The 23,871-nt window shown below is 41.3% G+C and overlaps 2 protein-coding genes across 6 annotated transcripts in view; one reads left to right on the top strand and one right to left on the bottom strand.

Annotated features, from left to right (window-relative positions):
- Smr (nuclear receptor corepressor smrter) overlaps window positions 1-23,871 on the top strand; it is a 39,572-nt gene that overhangs the window by 7,323 nt on the left and 8,378 nt on the right. For 3 of the 5 annotated variants that reach the window (XM_076893797.1, XM_076893796.1, XM_076893799.1), the window contains exons 2-10: window positions 257-812; window positions 3,494-3,785; window positions 8,217-8,850; window positions 9,853-10,305; window positions 10,422-10,730; window positions 10,830-11,249; window positions 11,423-11,779; window positions 11,875-12,350; window positions 14,434-14,561. In XM_076893797.1, coding sequence (XP_076749912.1) covers window positions 3,514-3,785; window positions 8,217-8,850; window positions 9,853-10,305; window positions 10,422-10,730; window positions 10,830-11,249; window positions 11,423-11,779; window positions 11,875-12,350; window positions 14,434-14,561 — 3,049 coding nt within the window. In that variant the 5' untranslated portion in view covers window positions 257-812; window positions 3,494-3,513. Of the gene's footprint in view, window positions 1-256; window positions 813-3,493; window positions 3,786-4,700; window positions 4,849-8,216; window positions 8,851-9,852; window positions 10,306-10,421; window positions 10,731-10,829; window positions 11,250-11,422; window positions 11,780-11,874; window positions 12,351-14,433; window positions 14,562-23,871 lie in introns of those variants that run through there. The other 2 variants (XM_076893800.1, XM_076893801.1) reach the window with 2 other exon arrangements.
- LOC143422851 (uncharacterized) lies at window positions 15,429-17,644 on the bottom strand. The gene is made up of 3 exons (XM_076893809.1): window positions 17,305-17,644; window positions 16,760-17,228; window positions 15,429-16,545 (listed from the first exon to the last, which is right to left on the bottom strand). The coding sequence occupies exons 1-3, from the start codon at window positions 17,642-17,644 to the stop codon at window positions 15,429-15,431; spliced, it is 1,926 nt and encodes a 641-aa protein (XP_076749924.1).

A 23,871-nucleotide genomic window follows, 5' to 3' on the forward strand; every position in this document is an offset into this window, starting at 1 on the left:
TATCAGCACGTGTATTCTGTAAGACTTGTAACTGAATTTCCGAAACGAAATTTAGTATACCGTTCAGAATATTTGAAAAGAATATTTCCAATTGAAGTATGTACAAATTCTTCCGTTCGTGTTTGTGGGATTGTGACAAAATTCGCGTCTCGGCATTCTTATGCGTACGCATTGCTTTATGCGCCTTCACGTTTAACTCTACGGACAGACAGAACATTATATACTAATTACATGTTTCTCCAACTGTTATCCGCAGAAATCGCCGCTGGAGCCACAGCGCAAGAAAGAAATTTCAAAAGTCGGTTAAGTTGTGTTATGTGTGTACGATACCGAATTTTGTGGTACGCATGAAAGTGTACGTATGCTACAAGGAAGACAGAGGAAGGGAAACAGCAAGCGTGCAAGAGAGTAAAAGAGTGCGAGAAGTAGCGAGAAGGAACACGACACTTAACAACGTAGAAATGAAGAGGAAACAGTGAGCAGTAGTGGAAGCAAGAGGGAAATGACAAAGAAAAAAAAAGGAATCTACGAAAGGAATAGCTTGTGAGAAGAGAAGCAGAAGTTCGCACGACGTACAATATAATGTGGAGTAGCATGTTCCGTAGAAGTTTTTAAAAGTCGATATAGAATTTATAAATAGATCGGTTGGTATACTCACATATGTGTACGCGTACACATGTGTGCGTGATTACGCGCGCACATGTACGTGATTTTCGCTCGAGACTGAAGCGGTGAATTATTCTCGCACGGATCGACTACTCGTGGGGGAAATTCGAGATCCGGCTTACCTTCCACAGCTGACGTCATTACCGGTAAGTTGTTTTTCCGTTAGCACTAAACATACGCATATATACGTATATATACCTAACATAATACTATTCCTTTCTGCCTCTCTGTTTCCTCCCATTTCTCTGTTTTACATCAGTATACAGCTAAAAATACGCCTTTCCACGAAATGAAGCTTTTTTTGGCTAATATTGTTTATACTTCACTTACAGTAAGTAATGCTTTCGTAGCGTCTTTTGGGAGAAATTATTTGTACTTCTTATTCGGAAGGATGAAATGACACGATTTTTGTTTTAAACACCGTTTCACACCGTTAATGGCAGAGGAAATAATTAACTGTTCTGTTTTGGGTGGGTAACCTTGAGGTCCGTTACGTACTGTCGTCTATTCGTCGACTGGAAAGCAGGCAGTCAAAAGCGAAAATACATGGTTCGATTTAGTTGTATAAAAGCCTTACATTTAACCGAATTCAAAGAAAAAAACAAAGCAACGAATTTAACATTTTTACGCTGGCATTCGCGGCACATTTTCATTGAATACATTGGTTAGGTGATAATTTACGTAGTCCAATTTGACCGAGTGTACCGTGCTGTGCGACATTGAACCGTATATTTTCGGCCTCAACGAAACGACTGACTGGACGGCACGAAAGTTTTTCAGTATCGTACAGATTAAGTTTCTCTACATTTCTCTGTATATTCGAAGGCATGCACGCGTCTGAACGCACAGAAAGTCGTTCGTCCTGTGAAAGCGCGTATTTGAATAAATGCACCTGATTAGTCGTCTCGATCTTCACCTAAGTTTTCATAGTTGCCGGCGGCTCACCATAGCGGTGATGGTGCATAAGGATTTATGTCGAGCAGGGGGATAGGGATAGGAACGTTACCAGAAAGCTTTATTAAGTTAAAAGAATGAATTTAACTTATTTACATAAATAAAATCAAAAGAAAAAAATCCAATGAATATAACATATTTAAAAATTAAGAGTAGGAAACACAAAAAGAGAATATGTTATACAGTATTTTCCATGTAATGTTGTGCATCTTGAACGTGTTACACAAACGCGATTTTCTATGACTTCTTGTTCATACTGCGTAGATTATCGATGACCCATGTTGATGATCTTATTATGTAGCGCACATTGTACATTTCTCCATATTCGACAATTTAAGTAATTAGTATTTACTTAATATATAGAACGTTTTACATTTATAAATCGATTCATATGAATGTACATCTGTACATGTTAGCGATTTGGTTTGCAAAACTGATACTAGTCGGTCTCATATTAATATGAAGCTTCCCTTTAATTGAAATATACAATCTTCGTCGCCTTTGAAATAACAAACATTTGACATAGTACATTTAGAGATTTCAATTAATTAGTTTTGTTCTAATGCTATCTATGCTTATATACCAATAGCTGAGTTTATTGCACAGATGTGAAGTGCTGTATTTTGTGGATTACTGTATCGGGATGCGGGATTTTTTTATCTGCATCTTCTCGAGTTCGAATCGTGCTGAAACTGATACTTACGCCCACAATTGCAGAGACGTGTTTTTTTATAAGATTTCTGTTTTTAAAGTTAATATTTCTTGGGGAGAAGTGGGTAATGTTAATATCTTTTAGTTTACTTACTTTTTTCCTACAGTATCTAATCTATTGCGAAATGGTCAAACTAACGGAATTGGTTAACGATAAACAAAAAGGCGTAACAAAAAATGATGGCGAAATTATAATTTACTAATACTAGTATCAATTTAATTATTAAATTGCTAATACTCTCCCTATTACTTCTATGCGCTTGGTTCGCTTCTCGTTGAGTCATTAGAGTACCGTTACCTTGATAATACCTACCGCTGTGACGTCCTTGCGAACTTTATCCTTTTTTTTAAGCACGACATGACAATCACCCGTTAATGTCGATTTTCATTTATTTCACGTAGTAATATGCGAATTGCGCGTGATATTCTTGCCCGTATCAATTATTTACACTCTGTTAGCTCTTCAATATGACGCATCGTTACAGTGAATCAGCGGTGCTTGAAGTTTTTGGAAAGAACTAACGTTTTTTTGCAATTTACCCACAGGCGAATGTAATGCTAAATATATAATATTTAAAAAATGTAATATGAAAATATTAATTAAACTGCAAACTCAAAAAGCATTGTGCTATATATAAGCAGTACTTTTTTGTAGAATTTCAATTATTACGCTCCGTGCATGTAATTTTAATTATTATACCCAGTGTGCATTAGCTATAAAATTTAAGCAAAACCGGTGGTAACCCGGGCGTTGCACGCTTCCATCGTAAATCCGATAATGGCATTGTGTCTTGCTTGATGTGCTCTGCCATACTTTCTAATGTATAGCATTCTCACGTCCTTTCTTTTTATCTCTTCCCAATATATCATGCAAACGGTACATTACGAAGTGTAAAAAGGAAAAAAATAATTGGAAAGATCTTACATAAATTCCATTTTGCGAATCGTAAGCATTATGAATTACTATTAGCCTGAGAAATTTTTTATTTTTATTTCACATAATTATATTTAATTTCTGTTAAGATTTGTTGACTTACTATTCCTAAATGGTATCCTAAACATTCTGATTAGTTTGAAGTTGCCCGTACAGTTGGATGCTAGTCATATAACTTTATATATAGCTTGATATGTTTGTAATGCATTTTTGTGGGACTTCTTTCAGTACACCATGCGCTAGGGGTGATGGAGACAGTGGGCAAGCAAGTCCAGGTAGTGAGTGGACTGGGGGTGGGGGGTCCGGTGGGCCCTGTGGGCCCAGTGGGGGGAGATTTGCATCACCATCATCATCCTCACCCCCACTCCCATCCTCCACACCCACACGCCCACCCCCACGGTCATCCTCACGGCCACTCACTGGTCGGCGTAACGTCGACCCCTGGCAGGGGTCAGTCACAACCACCGGTCTCGCATAACCAGCATTTACCCGCGAGATCTACTCCGATACAGCTACACAGGTAAGTTGTATTCTTGCCTGTATACACATATCTGTGTATTGCTATCCCGGCCACGTTGCACATCATAGTATGCGTACCTGATGTGTGTATGATATAATTAAAGGTGTGCGTGCTCCCTTAGTCTTGCGTGGAAAATGAGTTAGCTCGTCATTTCAGAAATCACCTCTATAATGCTTACATGAATAGGAAAATCGGACACTTTCATTTCCAGCCGGAAGAATAATTTTTAATCTATTTCATACATTTTTCTCCTGCTTTTCCTTCATAGGTACGATTTTTCAATTGATTCTTAATATTAAAAAGGATTGGTTTGCTCAGGTTCAGCTATACTGTTAGGATGCTACAGAATTACGAATATAGGAACTTTGAATCCTTTGTATAGAGAAATTTTAAATTTATGTAGGCTAGAACATCTGATGGGATTTGATATGATAGAAGTAGAAACAAATTATGATAAGTTAATGAGTTAGATTGATAAAACAATTTTAAGATTCTTTTTTTATTTAAATAATCGTAATGTAAGAAAAACTCATTTATTTACTTTTTGGTTTGAATGTAAAATTACATTATTATGTCTTATGAATTATAATTTATCAAGGTGTTGTTAAAAGATAAAATATTAACGATAAATATTATATTCAGCTTATACAGAAGATGTTCACATTGTTACCTTACATTGTATACATGTATACAGTATGAAAGTTTGAATGTTGAAACTTGAAATGCGCGGTGAGCGAAGAGATTGAAGTTGGATGCGTAATATATATTCGGTATATTGCGCATGCGTTCTTCCAATTTTACCACTACTGCTACCTGTCGATTCTAACCTCAAACGTCAACGTGCAACGTTGATTTTTAACCTCGCCAGGTTTACATTTAGGATTTATAGTTTCTCAGTATATATATACGTCCGTATATGAACGATCGTGTAGTGTATTCTAATGAAATTATTGAGGTGAAACTGTGAATTTTGGAAACGCAATGTACCAGATGTGTGAATGGAGAATGTATGCGGAAAGCAAAGATTTCTTTGAAACTCGTGATTGTCCGTTTGCATGATGAAGTAAGTCCACACAGTCATTTTTCTTGGGTTATTCGTGTTTCTTCGAACGAATAATACCATCGTACAATATAATACTTTTTATATTCCTGCAACACAATTTCCTATCAACGTACTACATGCTTAACAACAGTATCAATTGTTGTATCCATATGAATATGAACTTCCTCACTGACTATTTCTACGTTTTGGAAATTTTAGTAGAAAGAACTTGTTTATTAAATAACTGTTGATTCTACTTCGGCATGAAACTCTAGATTTTTTAATTATGTAATACAGTTAGCCCTTCCCTATTTCTACATGAGATTTTATTAATTAATGATAATACGCATTTCTGCATTGTAGCATAACTTGTATAGCAATCATCGCCATACACGTGAAATACAAAATAAATAACGCATAAAACGCGGGAAAGCGAGTTAGGTTAGGTACCGTGTGAAGAGTACATAAATTAACCAAGCAGCGAGAAGGAACACAATATTGCGTCTACCTGTACATACTATAGCAAGTATTAAAAATTCGTTATAAAGAGTGGGGATAATATAAAACCAAAAATTAACCTAATTCATAATAATATATATTTCTGAAATCATGTTTAATATAGATAGTTATTTTGCGTACGGAATGAATTGTATTTAGGAACAAATTTAGAAACAAATTTTGTTTTAGTAAATAAAAATATTAGGTACATATACAACAATAAATTATAAATTTTTCTTCGTTTTTTTCACAACATTGGAAATTTCCAATTCGTATTTAAACTGGTAAAAAATGGGAATAAATATTGGAACTTGTTAAATGGGGAAAGAGAAAGCTAACAGCGGTTCGCACGATGGGGAATAAAAGGTGTCGGTAATGGCGGAAGTGCATAAGTTTTTGATTTGTGAATAGGTCAAAAAAAAGAAAAAAGTAATAATACGATAGTTAACAATTTAGGAACTGTATAAAATGTCTACAAATTTGAATACATAATGTGTACATTTATAGGTAGTATTGTAGAAAATAATTTTCAGAAGATTATTGTAATTACAATTTTATCACAGACAATTTCAATCGGTACTATTTTGGTATATTATTATAGTAAAATTAAATAAAATTTTAACGGTATTTTGCTGATTAAGAATGTTTATAATTATTACATTAAAATCGTACAAATTTTTGTGATGGAATAGGTAAAAAAGAGAATGAAAGACGTTAACGGAGACGAGAGAGAAAAGTAATATTCGTAGAAGGGGCTCAAGGCTATGTTAATTTCCATTTCCTGTGTATATCTCTTTTAGAAGAGAACAAAGAAACACATTTCGGAATGCAATACATTTGATTGTTTAGTGAAGTATGTACGTATTGCGGAATTTATATTTTTGTATTAAGTAACCGCGAATTGTTCATTAAAAGTTCTTTGCATTCTGGATGTTATGCGTTGTCGGTGAGTATACTTGTGTCTGATTTTGCAATTTTGATCAATTTCAAGATTTAAGAGAGTCAGACGGACATGTACACATGTCCGAATGCTGTACATGGTTTATTTCTCACCTAAACGCACACAATGCACATGGATGTTAAACGAGTAGAAGTTCATATATATATATATATATATATATATATATATATATATATATATATATATATATATATATATATATATATATATATATGTATATGTACATCAATACGAGCATATTATGATATCGTTCTTTCCGTGACCTACGTACGTACACAACATTCTGTCGCATGCGTATCATTCATAAAAGGGAAAAAGAGTAGATGATACTTAGGAGGGAGAAAATTTCAGAAGTGGGAGGAGGGGGTCAGTGACCGTTACATCATCGAGAATTTATAGTCTGCAGAAATTAATAATTCTGCCGTTTACGATTATACGTATGTAGATTCAAATGCGCGTAATAAAAAACTAGTAATGTAAATTTGAATGGTATTGCTGAATGAATAATTTTGTACATAATACTGATATAATATTTTGATATCGTATCAATACCGATTTAGATAAATTATCTATAACACTTTTATATGCGCAACAATTTTATCAACTGTATACAACACGACAGACCATCGATTTGTTTTATAACGTTGGAAAAGATTTTAAAAATGTATTTTCGCGTGCAGTAACATAGTATTTACATGTCCTTTTAGACATAGATCAGCATACGATTCTCAATAATCCGAAATATTCGTTTATTTATACATTTAACTAAGATATATTTATATTTTGAGTACGCAATACAGATTAGAATAACGCAATTTTATTTGACATATACAAAGATGTATCTGCAACTGATTAGTACTATACATGAACTTGATATTGCAATTGTACGTGACTGCGTGTGTTTCAGAAGTTTGTACGTATTGCAATATTTTTTGTTTTGAAAAAGAAGGAAACTTACATGAGATTAAAAATCATAAATGGTAAAATCATAATTTGATGCATAATAAAATTGTTATCATTTCGAAAAACAATAGCTATAAACGTAACATCAGTCAGTGTTGATTAACTCTTCATTATAATCTGCTAGCAAATAATGCCAGAATCCTGGACGAGTCTCAAATGTATTCGACGATGTGGCAACGGTGCGATAGCAACGTCGCCTTACGAAAGCAGACAGGCACATTCACCCTTTGTGATGTTCAACGCATGCGCAGTCATTCTACAGAGAATAGGTACCGATGCACCGGCACGCGGAACCCATGATCTGTGGAATACTGCGACACTGCATATCGTTATACCTTACGACGCATGCGTAGCGTATTTTGCCACATGTGACAAACCACCGACGAAAAGGTCGTATATCTACTGTTCTACCATGCATATGTATGTATAGCCGATGGTAGATTTCATATGAAATACATTTTTACTGCGTGACGCGATTGGTCATTTCTCTATCCGTCACCTTTTGTATGGATCAGCTTCTCACGGTCTATTTGTTCGTATCATTGTCAATCAGCGCATAGAACTTCTTCTTATTGCTTCCTTTATTGCGGAATACCTTTTCTCTAAACACATCCACATGTCCTGCCCTGCCCGTGTGGATTATGTCACAATCCTTGTATATATATGCATATACATTGTTTACATGAATTACGCAATTGTACATATAACAGAACACATATGTACATATTTATTTACTACTAGAGAAAACAAGTCATTTAGTTTCTACAATGATAGGTGTTCACGAAAAATGACACAAGCAATTAAAAAAAAATACTACATCTTTTATTTTGTCTCTTTTAGTAGAAAAAAAATCCTCCCTTTTCGAGTAGAGAATCTAAAAATTAAAAGTAAAGTTTGAATTTAAGAAGATTTATTGTTACATTGATCGATCGTATCATAGATTAACATATGTTTCGATTATTTACAGACCGACGCAGAGTTACGTGAACATCAAGAGCAGTAGTCCTGTGTCTCCAAGAACGATAGGAGCAGGACTGACGTACGTGCAGGGTGGCGCGGCTACATCTTCAACTGCGGCGGCGGGCACGGCAGGAAGTGGAAGTGGCGGTGGTCCTTCCATCGGTGGAGGCGGCGGCGGTGGCGGTAGCGGCAGCGGCGGCAGTTCCAGTGGTGTTAACAGCGCTGGTGGCGTCAACAGCGGAACCGGAGTGATCGGGGCTGGAGCCGGTGCCGGTGCCGTAGGAAGCGTGGCATCAGCCGGAAGTGGAAATAGCAGCGGTACCAATAACAGTGCCGGTGCTGGGAGCAATAGTGGCGGGAACAGCGGTACAGTGGGTGGCGGACCAGGAGGCTACGTTGCTGTGCCCATGGTTGGTAGCGGTCTGCGGTACATTCATCCGTATCCATCGACACCGACATCAGCGTCGGTACCGGCTGTTGCAACGATGGTCACTTCGGCCTCTTCGGCACCGACCCCCGTACCAGTTCCAACACCCGCGGTCGCGCCTGCCAATCCGCCTACTGTTAGTCAAACGCCACCACCATCGCTCTCGGGAATTACCTATACCGCGAGAGATGCATATCGCATTGCCACTACGAATGTAGGTATTTTTCTCTTCGATTTATCCCGTGATAAATCGTTTTGCGACTCTCTATGCTTCGTTCTCTCGTTTTAGAGATTATCGTTGACCAGTAAGCGGTACTAATTATTAATTACGAATTTCGATGGTTTTAAGGGATATAATAAAGAGAAACCATTGCGTTACAAACCAGAGCGAATTCAATAAATGTTACTTAATACGTACGTGCAATATTTACAAACACTGCAGCGTATAATAATCTTTTGTGACTGGCCGAATGTTTGGAACGCGTTACACGAAACGTGCGTATATAGTGCCTCCGCTCTGTCCTTGACTTTCACCCACTATTAGCCCTTCCCCTTCTCCCTTCTGCCTGGCGATATAACCTATCTACTTTGTCGCGAACGTTGTATGTTTTTGAGTTCATTTTATCGCGATATTGACCATCTAATTATAACGATTTAAAGTGTTTACACATGTACCACAGTTTCGACATTCGAATCGTACTACGATGGATTTGTTAGTTTTCTTTGAAATTGCATTCTTACTTGATGAATTGTTTTTCAATATTGACGCATATACATTTACATGTAGGTGAAATTAAGCGAATGGTCTTCGTATAAAGTTATATTTAATATCTGTTTCGGTGTGAGATTATGGCAATAAGATACACTGTAAGAAGGAACAGTAGTAGAGAATGAGGGAAAAAGGATGGAGCGACGAAAGACAGAATTCAGTTACAATACGAGTGCAAGGAACGTATGCCGGTGTTGTAGATACATATATCGATAGTCTACTGTCTGCCCTCTTGAACCGGGTCATCGATTTTCTTGAAATAGGTTCGCGTCGCGAAGGTTAGGCGAGATAGATTGAATAAAACGCGCGATGAAAGAAGCATAGAGAGTATCACACAGATATATCTAAAAGAAATGGGGGATGGTAAAAAGATAGGGAAAATAGAGAGAAACAGGAAATGAAAATCGAAGGAGAAGACAGACTTTTTTTCATTGTATTGTTTTCTAGGTAAACGAGAGGATCGCCATCAGCGTGAGCAGCAGTCCTTTGTCGCAGATAGGAGTCGGTGTTGGAGTGGTTACAGCTGATAATACGGCGAATAGCGGTATAGGTGGTGGCATGCCTAGTGGAAGAGGGGATAGACCGAGGATATCTCTTTTGCGTGCTTCGGTGACGCCAACACCTTCGCCAACAGCATCAGACTATCAGCACGTGTCCGGTGTAAGAAATTCACGAATAGGTCTGATGTCCGTCCAGCCGGAGCAGTATTGCCGTTCGGCCGTTGAAATGGCTAATCTGCAAGAAGCACCACCCTTCAAGAAGATACGCCTGAGCCAGCCGAACCAGGTTCAATTGCAGTCTCAGCCGCAATCTCGCTGCCAGAGTTTATCGCCCGCTGACCCGTGCATTAAGCAGGAGCACGTGGTACAATTGCAGCAACCGCTTAGGATAGACACTAGGGTGGGTACACAGGGGGTAAACGCGGGGTGTTCTAAAGATGAATGCAATCGGAAACATTGATATAATCAGGTACGGTTGTTTCTTTTATATGGTATTACATGAAAATTTCCTGCTAGGTGCAGCCGGCAACAGAGGCGTATACACCGCAAACCGAAGCGATCTCACCCACGCTTCCGGAGCCGAACACGCAAGAAGATGTACAGTTTAAAAGCACCAAGGACGATCTTCTGCAACAAATCGCCAAGGTTGACAGGGAAATCGCAAAAAGGGAATCTCAGATAAATAAGCTTCGGAAAAAGTTAAAGGAATTGGAAGAAACGGCGAACAAACCTTTGGAAGCCAGCGGTCTCAAACGACAGGTCGAGGAACAGTCTCAGCAACCAAAGCATCAGTCTCTGGCACAAAAGATTTATGCTGAAAATAGGGTAAAATTCTTATGTAAATTTTACCTATAACATTTATTCTATCTTGCAAAAGTACAAGAAATTCTTCATAGGTTAACCGAAATGAAATGTGATTTACAGAGAAAAGCAGAAGAAGCTCATAGACTCCTAGAGCGGCTGGGTCCAAGAGTAGAATTACCTTTGTACAATCAGCCGTCAGATACAAGTGTGTACCAAGAGAATCGTACAAAACATCAAACGTGTATGAGAGCAAGACTTATAGCGAGACTGCGCCGGGAACACTCTGAACGCGCATCACTCCATCGACAACAGTCACAAACGTACGCTATTTTGGTACAGGAGTGGCATCGTAAAGTGGAACGATTGGAAGCGACGCAGAAAAGGAAATCGAAGGAAGCGAAGAATCGTGAGTTCTTCGAGAAAGTATTTCCAGAGTTACGAAAACAAAGGGAAGACAAAGAGCGTTTTAATAGAGTCGGTTCTCGCATTAAGAGTGAAGCTGATCTAGAGGAAATCATGGACGGCCTTCAAGAGCAAGAGGTATATTATTACTTTATAGCGATAACATCGATCAGGTTTTATAACGTAGCAAAACTAATTATATGGTGGATTAAAGAAACGAGGCAAGAGAAAACAGTTCATTGGGGTTATCACAGGGGTGAAAATAGAAGTGATATTATGATGATGATCAATTCTTTCTTACATTTTTGCAGATGGAAGATAAAAAGATGCGTTCGTACGCAGTAATACCTCCTTTACTATTGGATACAAAACAAAGACGAATCGCATTTCAAAATCGAAATGGTCTTCTGCAGCCGGAGGAATTAGAGGCCCTTCACAGTGAACGAAAGTTAATCAACGTATGGAACTCTGACGAGCACGACTCGTTTAAAGAAAAATATTTACAACATCCTAAGCATTTTGGAACGATAGCTCAATCTTTAGAACGTAAGTCCGTTCCAGATTGTGTGCATCATTACTACCTCACTAAGAAAGCAGAAAATTATAAACAGCTTTTGCGAAAGTCGCGGCAACGAACACGTAGCTCTCGGAACAATCCTAATAATAAAGTAAGTCCACGTCGAAATTACGTTTCTATTCAGTTATTGTACTTAAATCAATTATTCCACTCACTTCAATAATTTCTATCTATTGATTTTTTCAGGTAAATAATACCACTACGAATATTGGAACACTAGACATTTTAACTACGGGTGTTACGACAAGGTTGCAACGTGAGCAACAGCAAAAAACGCAAGAGAATCCACAAAACAGTTCGGCTGCGACATCAGCCACAACAACGACGACGACTACGACTACGTCGAGTGTGTCGACGACTGTTGCGACAACCATAGTGACCACTTCGACGACTCCTTCAAATTCATCAACGTCGAGCATATGTTTAACGACAGATTCCGTAATAACTTCAACGACAGCAACAACGACATCCGTGTTAAGTACCACGACATCGTCCGTCACAACGTCGTCGACGACAACAAGCGGGAAGGATAGTAGGGAAACTAGTAAAGAAAATAAAGAGGGTAAAATGGAATCGAAGGAATCGCATCTCATTAAAGTGGAAGTGAAAGAAGAGTCGCAGCTGTGTTCCGAAACGGTGTCAGAGAAGGACGTCAAAGTAATGTACGTAGTATTGAGAATACTTTTAATTAATTAAGTGGGCACTATTTATGTCACGCAAAATTCTTGGACAACTTGCATTAGCTATTCTACAAATCTATCGGTAAGTATTTAAGGTGACGGCCTCTCCAGTTTAGGACCACTACCTTCCAAAGGTACTGTGTATCGATTCTTGAAATGTGGTGCCTCGATGCTGGTGGAAAATGTTTGCGGATCACACTTTTTAGTGTCAAGTAATTTTTTAACGGAACAATCAAATTGCAATTGATTTATTTTAGAAAAGATTAAAAAGGAAGAAAGAATTATGAAAATCCTTCCAGTAAATAGTACGCGCGGTGAATCATTTTTAAGTGTACTGAATATTTGGGCAGGAAAACCCTTTTACCCTCTATCAACCAGTAGTTTTAGCAACCGTTGGTAATCGTGCTGGAATCAATATAGGTTCATGGTATATAGACTTTTTCCTTTACCTCTTTTATCATTCGGATTCGCGACACTTGCGTTACATGGCAAGTGGAATTTAAATTCTTTCGATAATGTACATTGTTAATAAAATGCACACGACCATGTAAATAAAATATAAATTAAATATAAAATTAATTTCAATAAGTATCTTATGTAAATTAAACATTTAAACAGAAGTAAATATAATTTGGTAAATGACAGGTAAATAATAATAAAGAAGTCAATTCAGTTTAGGATAATATACTCTGAGGGGTACCAGAAAATAATTATTCGAACGTTTATTAAGGCCCTATTTGCATGTACGTAATGGAGCGTGGTAAATATTAGTCAGATCGGGTATAGGTGTTTGGTAACTAGAATTTTGATGCAATCGCTATTTTGGCTGTAGATTTGCGTGTATCTAGAATCGCTCACCGAAATAAATAACTGTTTCTATTTCTATTTCGATTACGTGTGAAAATCAGTTTGATTTTAAAATTGCCAAATTTTCAAAGCATTTCCAGGTCGTACTAAACAACGGATAAACGATGTGTTGTTCTTGAACTGATTTAAACATTTCATTCTTTACTTTCAGAATGTGCATTAATAATGTACTGTAACTTAAGTTTCAGATGCCTAAGCTATCTCCTGGTTCATGTTTATACGATGTATGCAGGTCGTTTTCAGTGAATGCACGTTGTTACGTGTAACCTGTCAGTTATAAAACAGCATATTGTTTTGATAAATCGTGCCACTTGTGCCAAGAAGCTAATATTAAAGTTACGATGTTAATTTCGAGGAAAAGGAAGTCTTTCTGTAACCATAGTTATAGCCTGTACATTTTAGTGTCTTTCTTTTTTCCTTTTAGTAAATATGCTAAAGCTTCTTTGGCGATAAATCTATAAATATAGGAATTAAATAAAAAGAGAGAAGAAAAAAGCCTTTTAATTTTTTATCAAATTCATGAAGTACTTATATCTTCGGCTTGGAGATTTGTACTTTTCACAAATGAAATAAATCGTTGAAGCGTAGGTGGAAGAATAGAGGGGAGGGTCGAATGGAGTAGGGTAGTTAGGGTGAGGGAGGGGGAGGATTGAAGGTGGTGGTAAAAAGGGTTCGAGAGGGAAGACGGAGGGTAGCGGATTGTTATTAGCAGATTGTAATGCTAATCAATGGTTACCGGTTAGTGGATTGTGTTTACGTAGACATTCATCATCGAAATTGAATCGATCGTTGAAAATCTGATTCCAAACTACGCGGAGACCGGAAGGTTTGCTCTCTCCGTTCGCGTAGAGATGATGAATATAGGGTTTTTATTAAATCTCTCCCGTATGCAATTGTGTCGGGTGCAGAGCAAATATAAGATCAGCGTTTTTAAATTTCAGCTTGTATCGCATTCAATTAATGGAAAGATTAGAATATGCCGTAATGTAATAGTTAATTTCAAAAGTATCGAGTATCGAATTAGTATTTACAATAATTTGCAAAAATTCATTTTTTAGCTTAATTGAAATACTACGTTTTTTTTTAAAGAAAAAAACTTTTACTAATATTAAGTAGATTATATAGAATTGGATTATGGAACGAACATAGGGACGATGTACAATGGCATTCTCAAACATTTTTTACAAATGGGTTTCAGGGAGGCGATAAACAATGGAAGCGGTGGTACCGTGGCTGCTGCGAGTCGATTGAAGGAAAAGAAAAAAGATAATCACGCCATCCCTATGGAAACCAGCGACGAGGAAGCTCAATCGATGGACACCGTTGGTAAGTTTCACTAAATAAATTTCATCGATTTACTTTCACTAGCTTTCGGCAGTGCCGTTTTAGGAATTTGTCGTTTCACGTTTTACGCACCATGCATGCATACGTGCGTATCTGCGTATTTGATAGTGACGATACTTGTTTTAATCAACGTTGAATATGTGGCATTATTTCTTATCGTGTTATCTTCTGGGGAGAGTAGCAAATCGATAAACAATTTTAATTAAAATTAATGCAACGATCAAAATCAAATGAATTTAATCTTTCTGTTAAAATGTGTCTGTAGTGTTTAATAATTTCTATCGCAGATTTTCAAGACGTCATTTATTGATATGTACACAGTAATTAGATTACGTATTTAAAGCCTAGAATTAGCTTTAAATGCTTAGCGTCGTGCCTCAGGTGCAGATGTTGTATCAGTATAATCGCTGCTATTGAAAGTTTTCCTTGTGCTTTCGGAAATGATAAAAGAAACATCGTGTTTACAGTTTAATTACATACTCGTAACAATACACACTGCTATCGGTGAATTTGAAATGAGAATTAAGCTTTCGAAGTTTATTATTACTTCCTATTACAGTTGACACACTTTCGAATTCTACTATCGAATAAAACATTAACTATATTCTATATACATAAATAGATATGTGTGCAGTAACGTCATCCAATTATATTTATCGCTTACTCGAACTTATTTATTTTTCATTTTGTCCTTACTTCTATTTGCTTAACACTGCTGAACAATTTACTCTCCTACAGAACGCAAACAATCTAGTTTACTGTTTGACACGGGACGCGAACCGTTAATGGGTCGACATGGTTTAACCGGATTTGTCCGTATTCACATTCATCTCGCGTTCAACTTGATCCTCATCGTCTCTCGTTAGTGGTCGTCGAGGTGGTCGACTCCTGGTCCTCGGCAGTCGTACTGTTAGCCTCGTCTGATTGCGCTCTCTCGTCCCTGTTCGCGTGGCACAATTTCCTGTGCTTGTGCACGAAATAATAACTGGGAAACTTGCATCCGCATATCTTGCACGGATAATACTGAACGTTCAGATCCAATAATCGCACCTCTCGCCTGTTCCGCGCGGTATCCGGCCGTTGTCTATTACCGAACGAATCGTTCACCCTGTTGGTCGGTAACAAATGCCTCTTGGTGTGCTTTCTGTAACAGTACTGAGATTTGAACGTGTGTCTGCAGTAACCGCAGGTGTAACTCCCGCTACCGTTACCCGTGTCCAAGCAGCCGCGGTCAATCGGGTCGGAGGAGGCTCCGACGGCCGTTGGTCTTCCGTTCTCGTCGTTCTCGCTCGACGCGTTCTCCGACTCGAAACACTGCCTTTGCGAGCGGGGTTGAGACGCGGCGCTGCTCCCGCAGGAGGCCGCCGACGAATAGTTCTCGTTTAATACTCGATGAAACTTAACCGGACCATCGCAGCAAGCCACATCGTATACCACCGAGAGAACGTTCGCGGAACCATCGTTTACGCTGTTCGAACCGCGTCCCCTACGTTTCGACGGTTTTCCGCGTTCGTTCTCACCGGCGGACGTCGACGTCGTCGTTCTTTCCACAGCCTTGTCGCGATTACGGGGCAGCGCCGAGTCTTGGATCTGTATCTGGGGTGATGTTCGATGTTGCGTCTCGTTGTTGCTCGAACCGGCGTGTTCGTATTCCTGTTCGTCCGTGGGCCCGCGCTCGTGTTCCGTTAGCTGCTTGGTTTGACACGCCGATCCGGGCGATCGGGACGTTGACGAGGATGGCGCGGGCGAGATCGATTGACACGGTGACGGGGTTCTCGTCGACGTGGCGGCGTTCGACGCGGTGAACGCGGAGAATGCGGAGAACGCGGAGTACGCGGCCGCGGTTGCCGCGACGAAAGGCAGGGAGCTCGATGACGCGTTCTCCGTTGACTTGGCCGTGGTGTCCGCTCTCAAACCGCGGTTCCGATCGATTTGGAAGAGCGTCGTCTTCGGCGAGACGACACCGCTGTGAAGAAAGAAAGTATTTAAATGAACAATTAGAATTTAACTAGCTTTCATATTTTTTGATGTTGTCTGTTACTGAAAGTTCTTTCATTCTCGAACTTTCGAACAGATTTTTAACAACACTCTAGAGAGACCTTTCGCATCGCGTTCACCACAAGCAACGACTCGAATCGTCAATCCGTAGATATCTGAATCGTAATGAAAGATGTGCGAACCTATAAGCATTGGAGCGTTGCGCGTCTTGCACGCTCGAGGTTGGTACCACGGGAACGGTCGACTGCATCACGAGAGACGGTTGCATCTGCGACAAATGCGGTATACCCGCAATGGACCCGGGTCCGGAAACGGTCGCGGGGTAAAGCGGCGCGGTTGGTGGCCAGCACACCGTAGTAGCTGGATCAATCATCAACCTATTTGGTATCGGTCTTAGTATGCTCCCGGTAGCTGGCGGCGACGGGGCCGAGTTGGACGTAAAAGTAGACGTAAACGTCGAGGTGGGAACCGGGATCGGTGTCGGCAGAGGCGGTGGACCCCTCAGCCTGAGCAACGCGGCCCTGCATTGCTCCAGGGCGCCAGGCATGTGTAACAGATGCGTGGCGAGCAACACGCTGTACACGTTGTCCAGTGTCACGTCCAGCCGACCGGTGTACATGTAGTTGAGCAGCGGTGCGAAAGCTTCCCCACCTGCAAGTTCAAATTTCCAACGCGCTGTTCCTTATTTTCGGGGATATTCGCAGAGAGTATTATATACGGGTATTACCAATGGACGAGACCGAGACAGACGTGACCGGTTGCCGCGTTGGCTGTCCCGGGACATCGGTAGCAGCGGTAACCGCGACGGCGGTTGCCGGTAGATTACCGCGCGACGATGTCACGCTCGTATTAACGGCTGAACTGCTAGGCGTCGAAGCTGCGCTCGTTAACAGAGCCTTCAGATAGCCGCTGTGGGCGGCTAGAACACCTTTGTGCGCGATAAACTGATGCTCCCCTTCGTTACCAACTCTGACCACTGTGTCGGGTGGCGATAAGGTTTCTTGAAATCGCGAATAATTGTCGGCCGTAGCGCTGTCGCCGAACCAGGCTCTATATAAACTATACATCGTACGAGTTTCACGTCCCGATTATCGACGAGTTGCTTTACTTCGATGCACGAGTATATCCAGGCATCCGGGTCTAGAGGCGTTCGTTCATAGTTGCATCGTTACGCGATGCTGATCACCAGGTTGTCGCGCACGGTCGCACTGTGTCACCGAACGATCAAGCCAGCAGAGTCGTCGCGTGTCACGATCCCCAAAATCGCAAACTTCTTCCCGACTCTATGGAAACAACTCTTTCTCTCTCCCCTCCCACCCTCTCTCTTTCTCTGTGGACCACGTGAATCGCGATGCGCGCGTATCGATGGACCATTTAAAAAACGGTAACGCGTTAGCCGAAGGTTTAGGCCAGCCAGCTAGCCAGCCAGCCAGCCAGCCAACGTGCGTCGCGATTGCCCGTGATTTGAACGCCAGGAGTCGGGCTCGGTGGCGGTCGCGTCTCCACTACCGCGATATCGTCCGTAGATTCGCTCGGTTTTTCGACCAGCTTCTACCGCCCTTCGGCTTTCCGCCTCCAAACGGCAGCTAACAGCCAGTCCCTGTTCGGTACACCCCAAACCCCGGCCAACGGAGAACCGCCCCCGACGAGCGGAGATTGGTGCTGCCGCCGCAATTACGGCAGCTCTGCACGTGCGCCTAGGTATGTATTTATCCGTGTCGAGGTTTGTAGCCGGCCCCTATCTTCCTCTATGTCTTCCCCTTACCATCTCCTCCCGCGTATCGTCCTCCAATGCTTCCTCTTCCCCATCCTCCTTTAACTAGAAAATTTGGCTCACGTTCGGTGACGCGGTACCTTGTGTGTATCCTACTTGCTATTCATTTTTTCTTTTCCTTTCTCATCGTTTCTCTCTACCTCGCCTCTACTTACCCATCTATCTATTCGTCTAGCTATCACTTCCGTTTTCTATTTTGATTTTTCGACAGGTAGGTGGTAAGCTTAGATCGAAGTACGAGTGTCGAACGTTTTAGAAAGCTCTACGTATCCGTCATCGTTCTATGTGAATTGAATTTACTGTGCGCGAGCGAATTCTACGCAACGAGGGCAACGAAGAGGAATTAGAAGTAAACGTAATGCTCGAGTAGAAAAGGAAAGGAGGAAAGGAACGGCAACGACCATGATTTAGCACGATTGTTGACGATTAGAGTAGCTTCGAAGTCGAAAAGCTAGATAAAGAGAAGTTCCGTGTTCTCGTCGAGAACGATCTTTCCGGGATGCGTCTTTTGCCTGTTCCTCTTTCTCCACCCACCCTCTCTTTCTGTTTCGCGATCTCATCGCCCTAGCTCTCTCTCTCCGATGTTTTTCATCAAATTAACTCGCGGCACGAGTACTCTTTCTCCGCGATGTTTGCATAATATCGTTTATAATTCAGGTTGCGGTGAATTCCACTTTATTCCGGCCGGTGGTGGCCCGTATACGAACAGGTCGCTCGTTTGCTCGCTCTCGTCGCTTTTTCGACCCTCGGCCACCCTCCTATCGATGAGAACTATCCTCCTCGCTCTTTGCGCTCGCGTATGGTTGCGCCAAGATTTTCCACCCGGTGCTACGACGAGCCAGTGGTTTTTTAACAATTTACTATCGAAAAGTAAACGGACAGAGGGATGTTTGAATTCGAAAAGCGAAGACGAACGGAGGTGTACAGTTGTTGAAGTTAATCGTTGGGTCATCGTGTAACAGGCATGGTTCCGGACGAGAACGCGTCGCCACCGCCAATTCAGAATGGGGCATAGCGATTACGCACATTTCCCAAGAGGCCACCAGCTTCAAACCAGAGTTAACAGAAGCGCTTCTTCCCCCCCATCATCCCTTTATCCCCTTGCATCTCACGATCGAAAGCAACAATCACCACCTTGCGTAGCTATATTGGTATCATTGTTGTCGTCGCTGTTGATAACAATAGCATTATCACTGGAATTGAAAATCTCCCTCTCTCTCTTCGATCATCTCTAGTATATCAAAGAAATATTCCTCGCTCGATCGTGTCCTATGCATCCAAAGTAAGAGATACGAAGCTGATCGCCGTTTCAATTGGCAGAATCGAAATTCACCACCGTGGAAAGGAAGGAAATAGCCCTTCGGGCTCGCAGCGTACATATAATCGGGAGCAGAAGTGTACACATTGGAGAGGAGGTCGGGGCGGTATCGCTCTCCCTGGATCCCGGGGAGACGAGAAAGAACGCTAGCGCGGTTTAATGCTCCGAGCCCGGTCGAGACAAGCTGAGCAAACACTTTTCGCGATATTAGCAGGATCCGTACGGGCTTTCCTTTCCGCGGCCTCTGTTCGCCGCCGCTTCCCGCTTCCACCATACGCCCGCCTATATTATTCACCCTCTCTCGTGTAGTCACGCTCTTTCCCTTGTAACGAAATAAATACTCACCTGTTCAGAAATTCGGTTATTATTCTTTTGCGTTCCATCGAGCCACGCGCGCGACCCGGTGATGTCGGGTACACGTCTCCCCTTTCGCTCTAGTCTTATTGTTAAAGCGTAAGTGCGCGTAATTGCCATGGCAATTCGATTTACCGTGAAAAAAAGAGTCGCGAGATGAGATTTGAAAAGTTTCGAGGATTCGTTAACGCGGACTAACTTTTTCTCATTGTTTCTTTCCTCTTCTACTCAAAGTAGAAACGCGTGTTAATTCGCGCAGTTGTAATCGAAGCGAAACAGGTAGATCCCCTGGAAAGATAGCTTTCCCGCTCGAGAAAATCGGCATAGGGCAACTCTGAAGCGAAATCGATCGAAATCATTCATAGCTGTTTAACGTCCATTCAGAGTTATTCATCCGCGTGTTTAATAGAATTCAGTTAATGTCCCGTGTCGATGTTTTGAATATCCGCTGGTAATGAATTACAGGCGACGCGGAAAGGTGTCGGTAATGACATCGCGATAAATACAAATGAATCGTGCACGAGGACACGCGCGCGTTCCCTGTGCACACGTGTCTAATTACACGGGGTTAATTTGTAACCGTAACAGTCGATGACCGTGGCAAATCGGTGGGAAAATTAAATGGCCATGGAAACAATTATTTCGTGTCGGTAGTTATGGCCGGGTCGGGTAGCATTTTGGTACGGAGTGTACGAGCAAGAGACAGAGAGAAGGAGAGAGAGAAAGAGAGAGAGAGAGGAAGGAGGAACGATGCCGGTGTGTGCTGTAGCCTCATCGTCCACGAGCGCGCGAATCGTGAGTGGGCGCGAGCTAATTAGCGTCTTGATTTACTTAATCCCAATTAAAGCCTTCAACTGCGGAGCAACATACATACATCCGTCGCGTTCCTGTGTGTTTTAGACGGTTTATAGAGACCGGGGGTGGAGGAGGAGGGTGGCGTTTGGATTCGACGCGAAACCCATGGCCACGTTTTCGTTGTGCAAATAATGGATTATCCACGTATGGATACACACCGCGCACACGGTTAATGTAGCCTTTTCCGTATGCTCTGTTTACCTATCTATAAACGTACCTATAGTAAGTGTGCGTAAACAGGGTTTATCGATAGAAACAAATGACCGAGTCGTAGCGGATCTAGCTTAAAAATAAGAAAAAGAAGATCTGTTCCTGTCGATAAAAACAAGGGATGGAGTGGTGTACAATGCGATGCAAATTATCATGAATGTTTGCGCGACAAGTGTCACGAGCTGAGTTTCAGGACCGCGACCAGAAAAACGGTTAAAAGTGTTCGTTTCATATTATTTGTACATACTATGAAAATGAAACCGATCGATTCAATGGATAAACTCGGTCACTCTGTATTAACAACGAATAGTCATTTCATTAGGAACATTATACGTTTCTCTCCCTCTGTCTATGCACTCCGGCTAACGGACATTATTTACACGGTCGGATCACGTGCATATCGGTTTATATTCAATCTGTTCGGTCCGGAGTGAGGTCCCAACGATCGTGTTCCCCGTATTTGCTCGACCCAATCTCGAATTTGTCGCCGTGATCATCGTGTAAACTCGAATTCCCTATCGTCGGAAATCTTCGCCAGACATCTGTAACAAATTTCTCTGATAACAATCGAATCGAATTAATTACCTTGGTCCTCCGTCAATTCGAACGGATCTGCCCTCGTTTTCAAAACATTTCTCTGCTTATCGATTTTGACGAATTTTTGTTTGCGATTACTTGCGCAAGAGCAACGTTTGCATGGTACGTCATTAAAACGTGCTGCACGGCTAAACACGGTAATCAACGTATACTTACACGCACACGTCGAGATCCATCGGGGCAAATGTTCACGGTAGGGAAAGTGCCTCTGACTTTTTCGATTTTTTTTTTTTATAACGTTGTTCGAATCGTTATTTCGAATAACTTTCCTTGCTAAACTTGAACCTTCGGTTCAATCCGGGTCGTGAAAGTCACAAACAGATTATTGGGAACAATAACGATTGAAAGGGTAACTTTCATTCTACCGTTCTATATTTATAATTGATACCATCGGATGTAATGTCGGGGGGATATTTGTTCAAATGGAGATGCGTTTGATCGTGTCGCGAAAAAAATGAATCCTCGTTGCTTTCGATGTGGTCGCGATCGGTTCGAGGTGGTCGCGTATGGCGCGTATCTCGTACTCTCCGCGATTTCTTCTCCTCTTATTCGACGGATTACGAGAAAGCTATCGCACGTATTTGCTTTTAATCATTTTTACCGGAGCCGACCGTTGTGTAATCTCATAAATATGTAAATAGAAAAACGGTTCGCTCCGATTCGCCTCGAGCGAAACGCCAACGCGAAGAGAGAGAGAGAGAGAGAGAGAGAGAGAGGAACACCCGGTAGCTCCCTTCCTACCTTTGGTTCTTCGGTTTCATTAATTTCCGTGCATCAAGCTCGTGGGAATGGATTTGTTCAACGAGCAATAACACGTGGTATTTCGAACGGAACTTGGAACTTTCTATCTTGTCTATTTTTCTAATTAGAAGGTATCGGTGAACCTGCTAGTTTTACCGATCAGGACGTTAAACGACCGTACAGTAAGAATAGAAATTGGTACGTTTAGAAATAATGTACGCGCCAAACGAGATTTACATAGTTGAGCGGCTCTAATCGAGCTTCTTTTGTGCTTAACTCCCAGTCGTAATGAACGAACGGCCGATTGGTCTTCCTGTGTTTGCTGTACGCGTGACATATACTTACACGTACGCGCGAACGATCGAAATCAAAGAGAATATTTTATTGACGCAGAGTCGCGGGATGCACGTAGGGGAAGTACGCGAAATAATACTCGGTTGTTGGTTTAACTCGTTAGCTGACCCCTTGCCATGGCTCTACGGCTCTTGCGAAGGCTTCATTTCAGCAGGAAAATAAATGCGTCTTTCGGTTTAACTTCCGACGGAAACGGGTCGGGGAAATTATAATGTAAATGTTACATTTAAAATATCGAAGTTGATTATGTACTATTGCATCTCGAATATCTAAGTATTACGAGTGATATCGGTAATTAACGAAAGCATCGATTTGCGAGTAACGAGAGCGGATATGTTCAAGTTCCTCTCTTTTTATTTGAAATATTCTCGTGAATGCGACTCACGGACACCTGCATAATGAATTTCGACTGAAAATCGGTACGCCGACCGTAAAGAGAAACGGGAATTAGACGCATGGACGGAGTTGAAGGTGGATAAATGAAACGAAGGGGAAGGTGTACGGGTCGAGTTCTCTCGCGATACCCTTTCTGAAATATTCAAGGTATATCTACTCCTTGTCGTCGCTCTTGTCGTTTCGAACCAGCTTAATTAGCACGTTGCTAATGTCCACCCTTTCTTCCTTTTCTCTCTCCTTCTCTTTTTTCCTCTTCTTTCTTTCCTCTTGTTCCCGACTTTTTGTCTCTCTACTCATCTCTGTGTCTCCTTCTTGTCAGCACTTTCCACCTTTCCACCGTTTCGGTTTACCCTTTAAACAAGCTCGTTAACAATTTGCCTCGCAGCGTTCATCGAAGAAGAAGAGACGTATACGCATAGCAACGGAACAAGTGGAAAATAGCAACATCGATATTCCAGCGATTAACAACGCAATTGACGTTCGAAGTGGTACACTTCGGTTTTTGTACACCCGACTACGATGACGCGTACGACTGATCTCTGGAGGCCTGTCACGCGTTATTCTCGTTTCGCCTTTGAAACGCAGAGAAAATTATTGTTGACGCGGAATCACCGATGGAGTTGTAGCGTATCGGGCAGATATAATAGCCAACCGGACGAGTAACCGGAAGGGACGGTGTATCCAACGTTGCGAGA

The sequence above is a fragment of the Xylocopa sonorina genome, chromosome 4 (assembly GCF_050948175.1).
Source record: "Xylocopa sonorina isolate GNS202 chromosome 4, iyXylSono1_principal, whole genome shotgun sequence".
Taxonomy (NCBI): Eukaryota; Metazoa; Arthropoda; class Insecta; order Hymenoptera; family Apidae; genus Xylocopa; species Xylocopa sonorina.

Bases quoted from the DNA above. Each gene is read 5' to 3' on its own strand.
- LOC143422851 (XM_076893809.1), bottom strand. From the start codon at position 17,644: ATGTATAGTTTATATAGAGCCTGGTTCGGCGACAGCGCTACGGCCGAC. The intron at 17,229-17,304 runs GTAATACCCGTA...TTGAACTTGCAG, and splicing joins TGTCTCGGTCTCGTCCATTG to GTGGGGAAGCTTTCGCACCG. The intron at 16,546-16,759 runs GTTCGCACATCT...CTTTCTTCACAG, and splicing joins CAACGCTCCAATGCTTATAG to CGGTGTCGTCTCGCCGAAGA.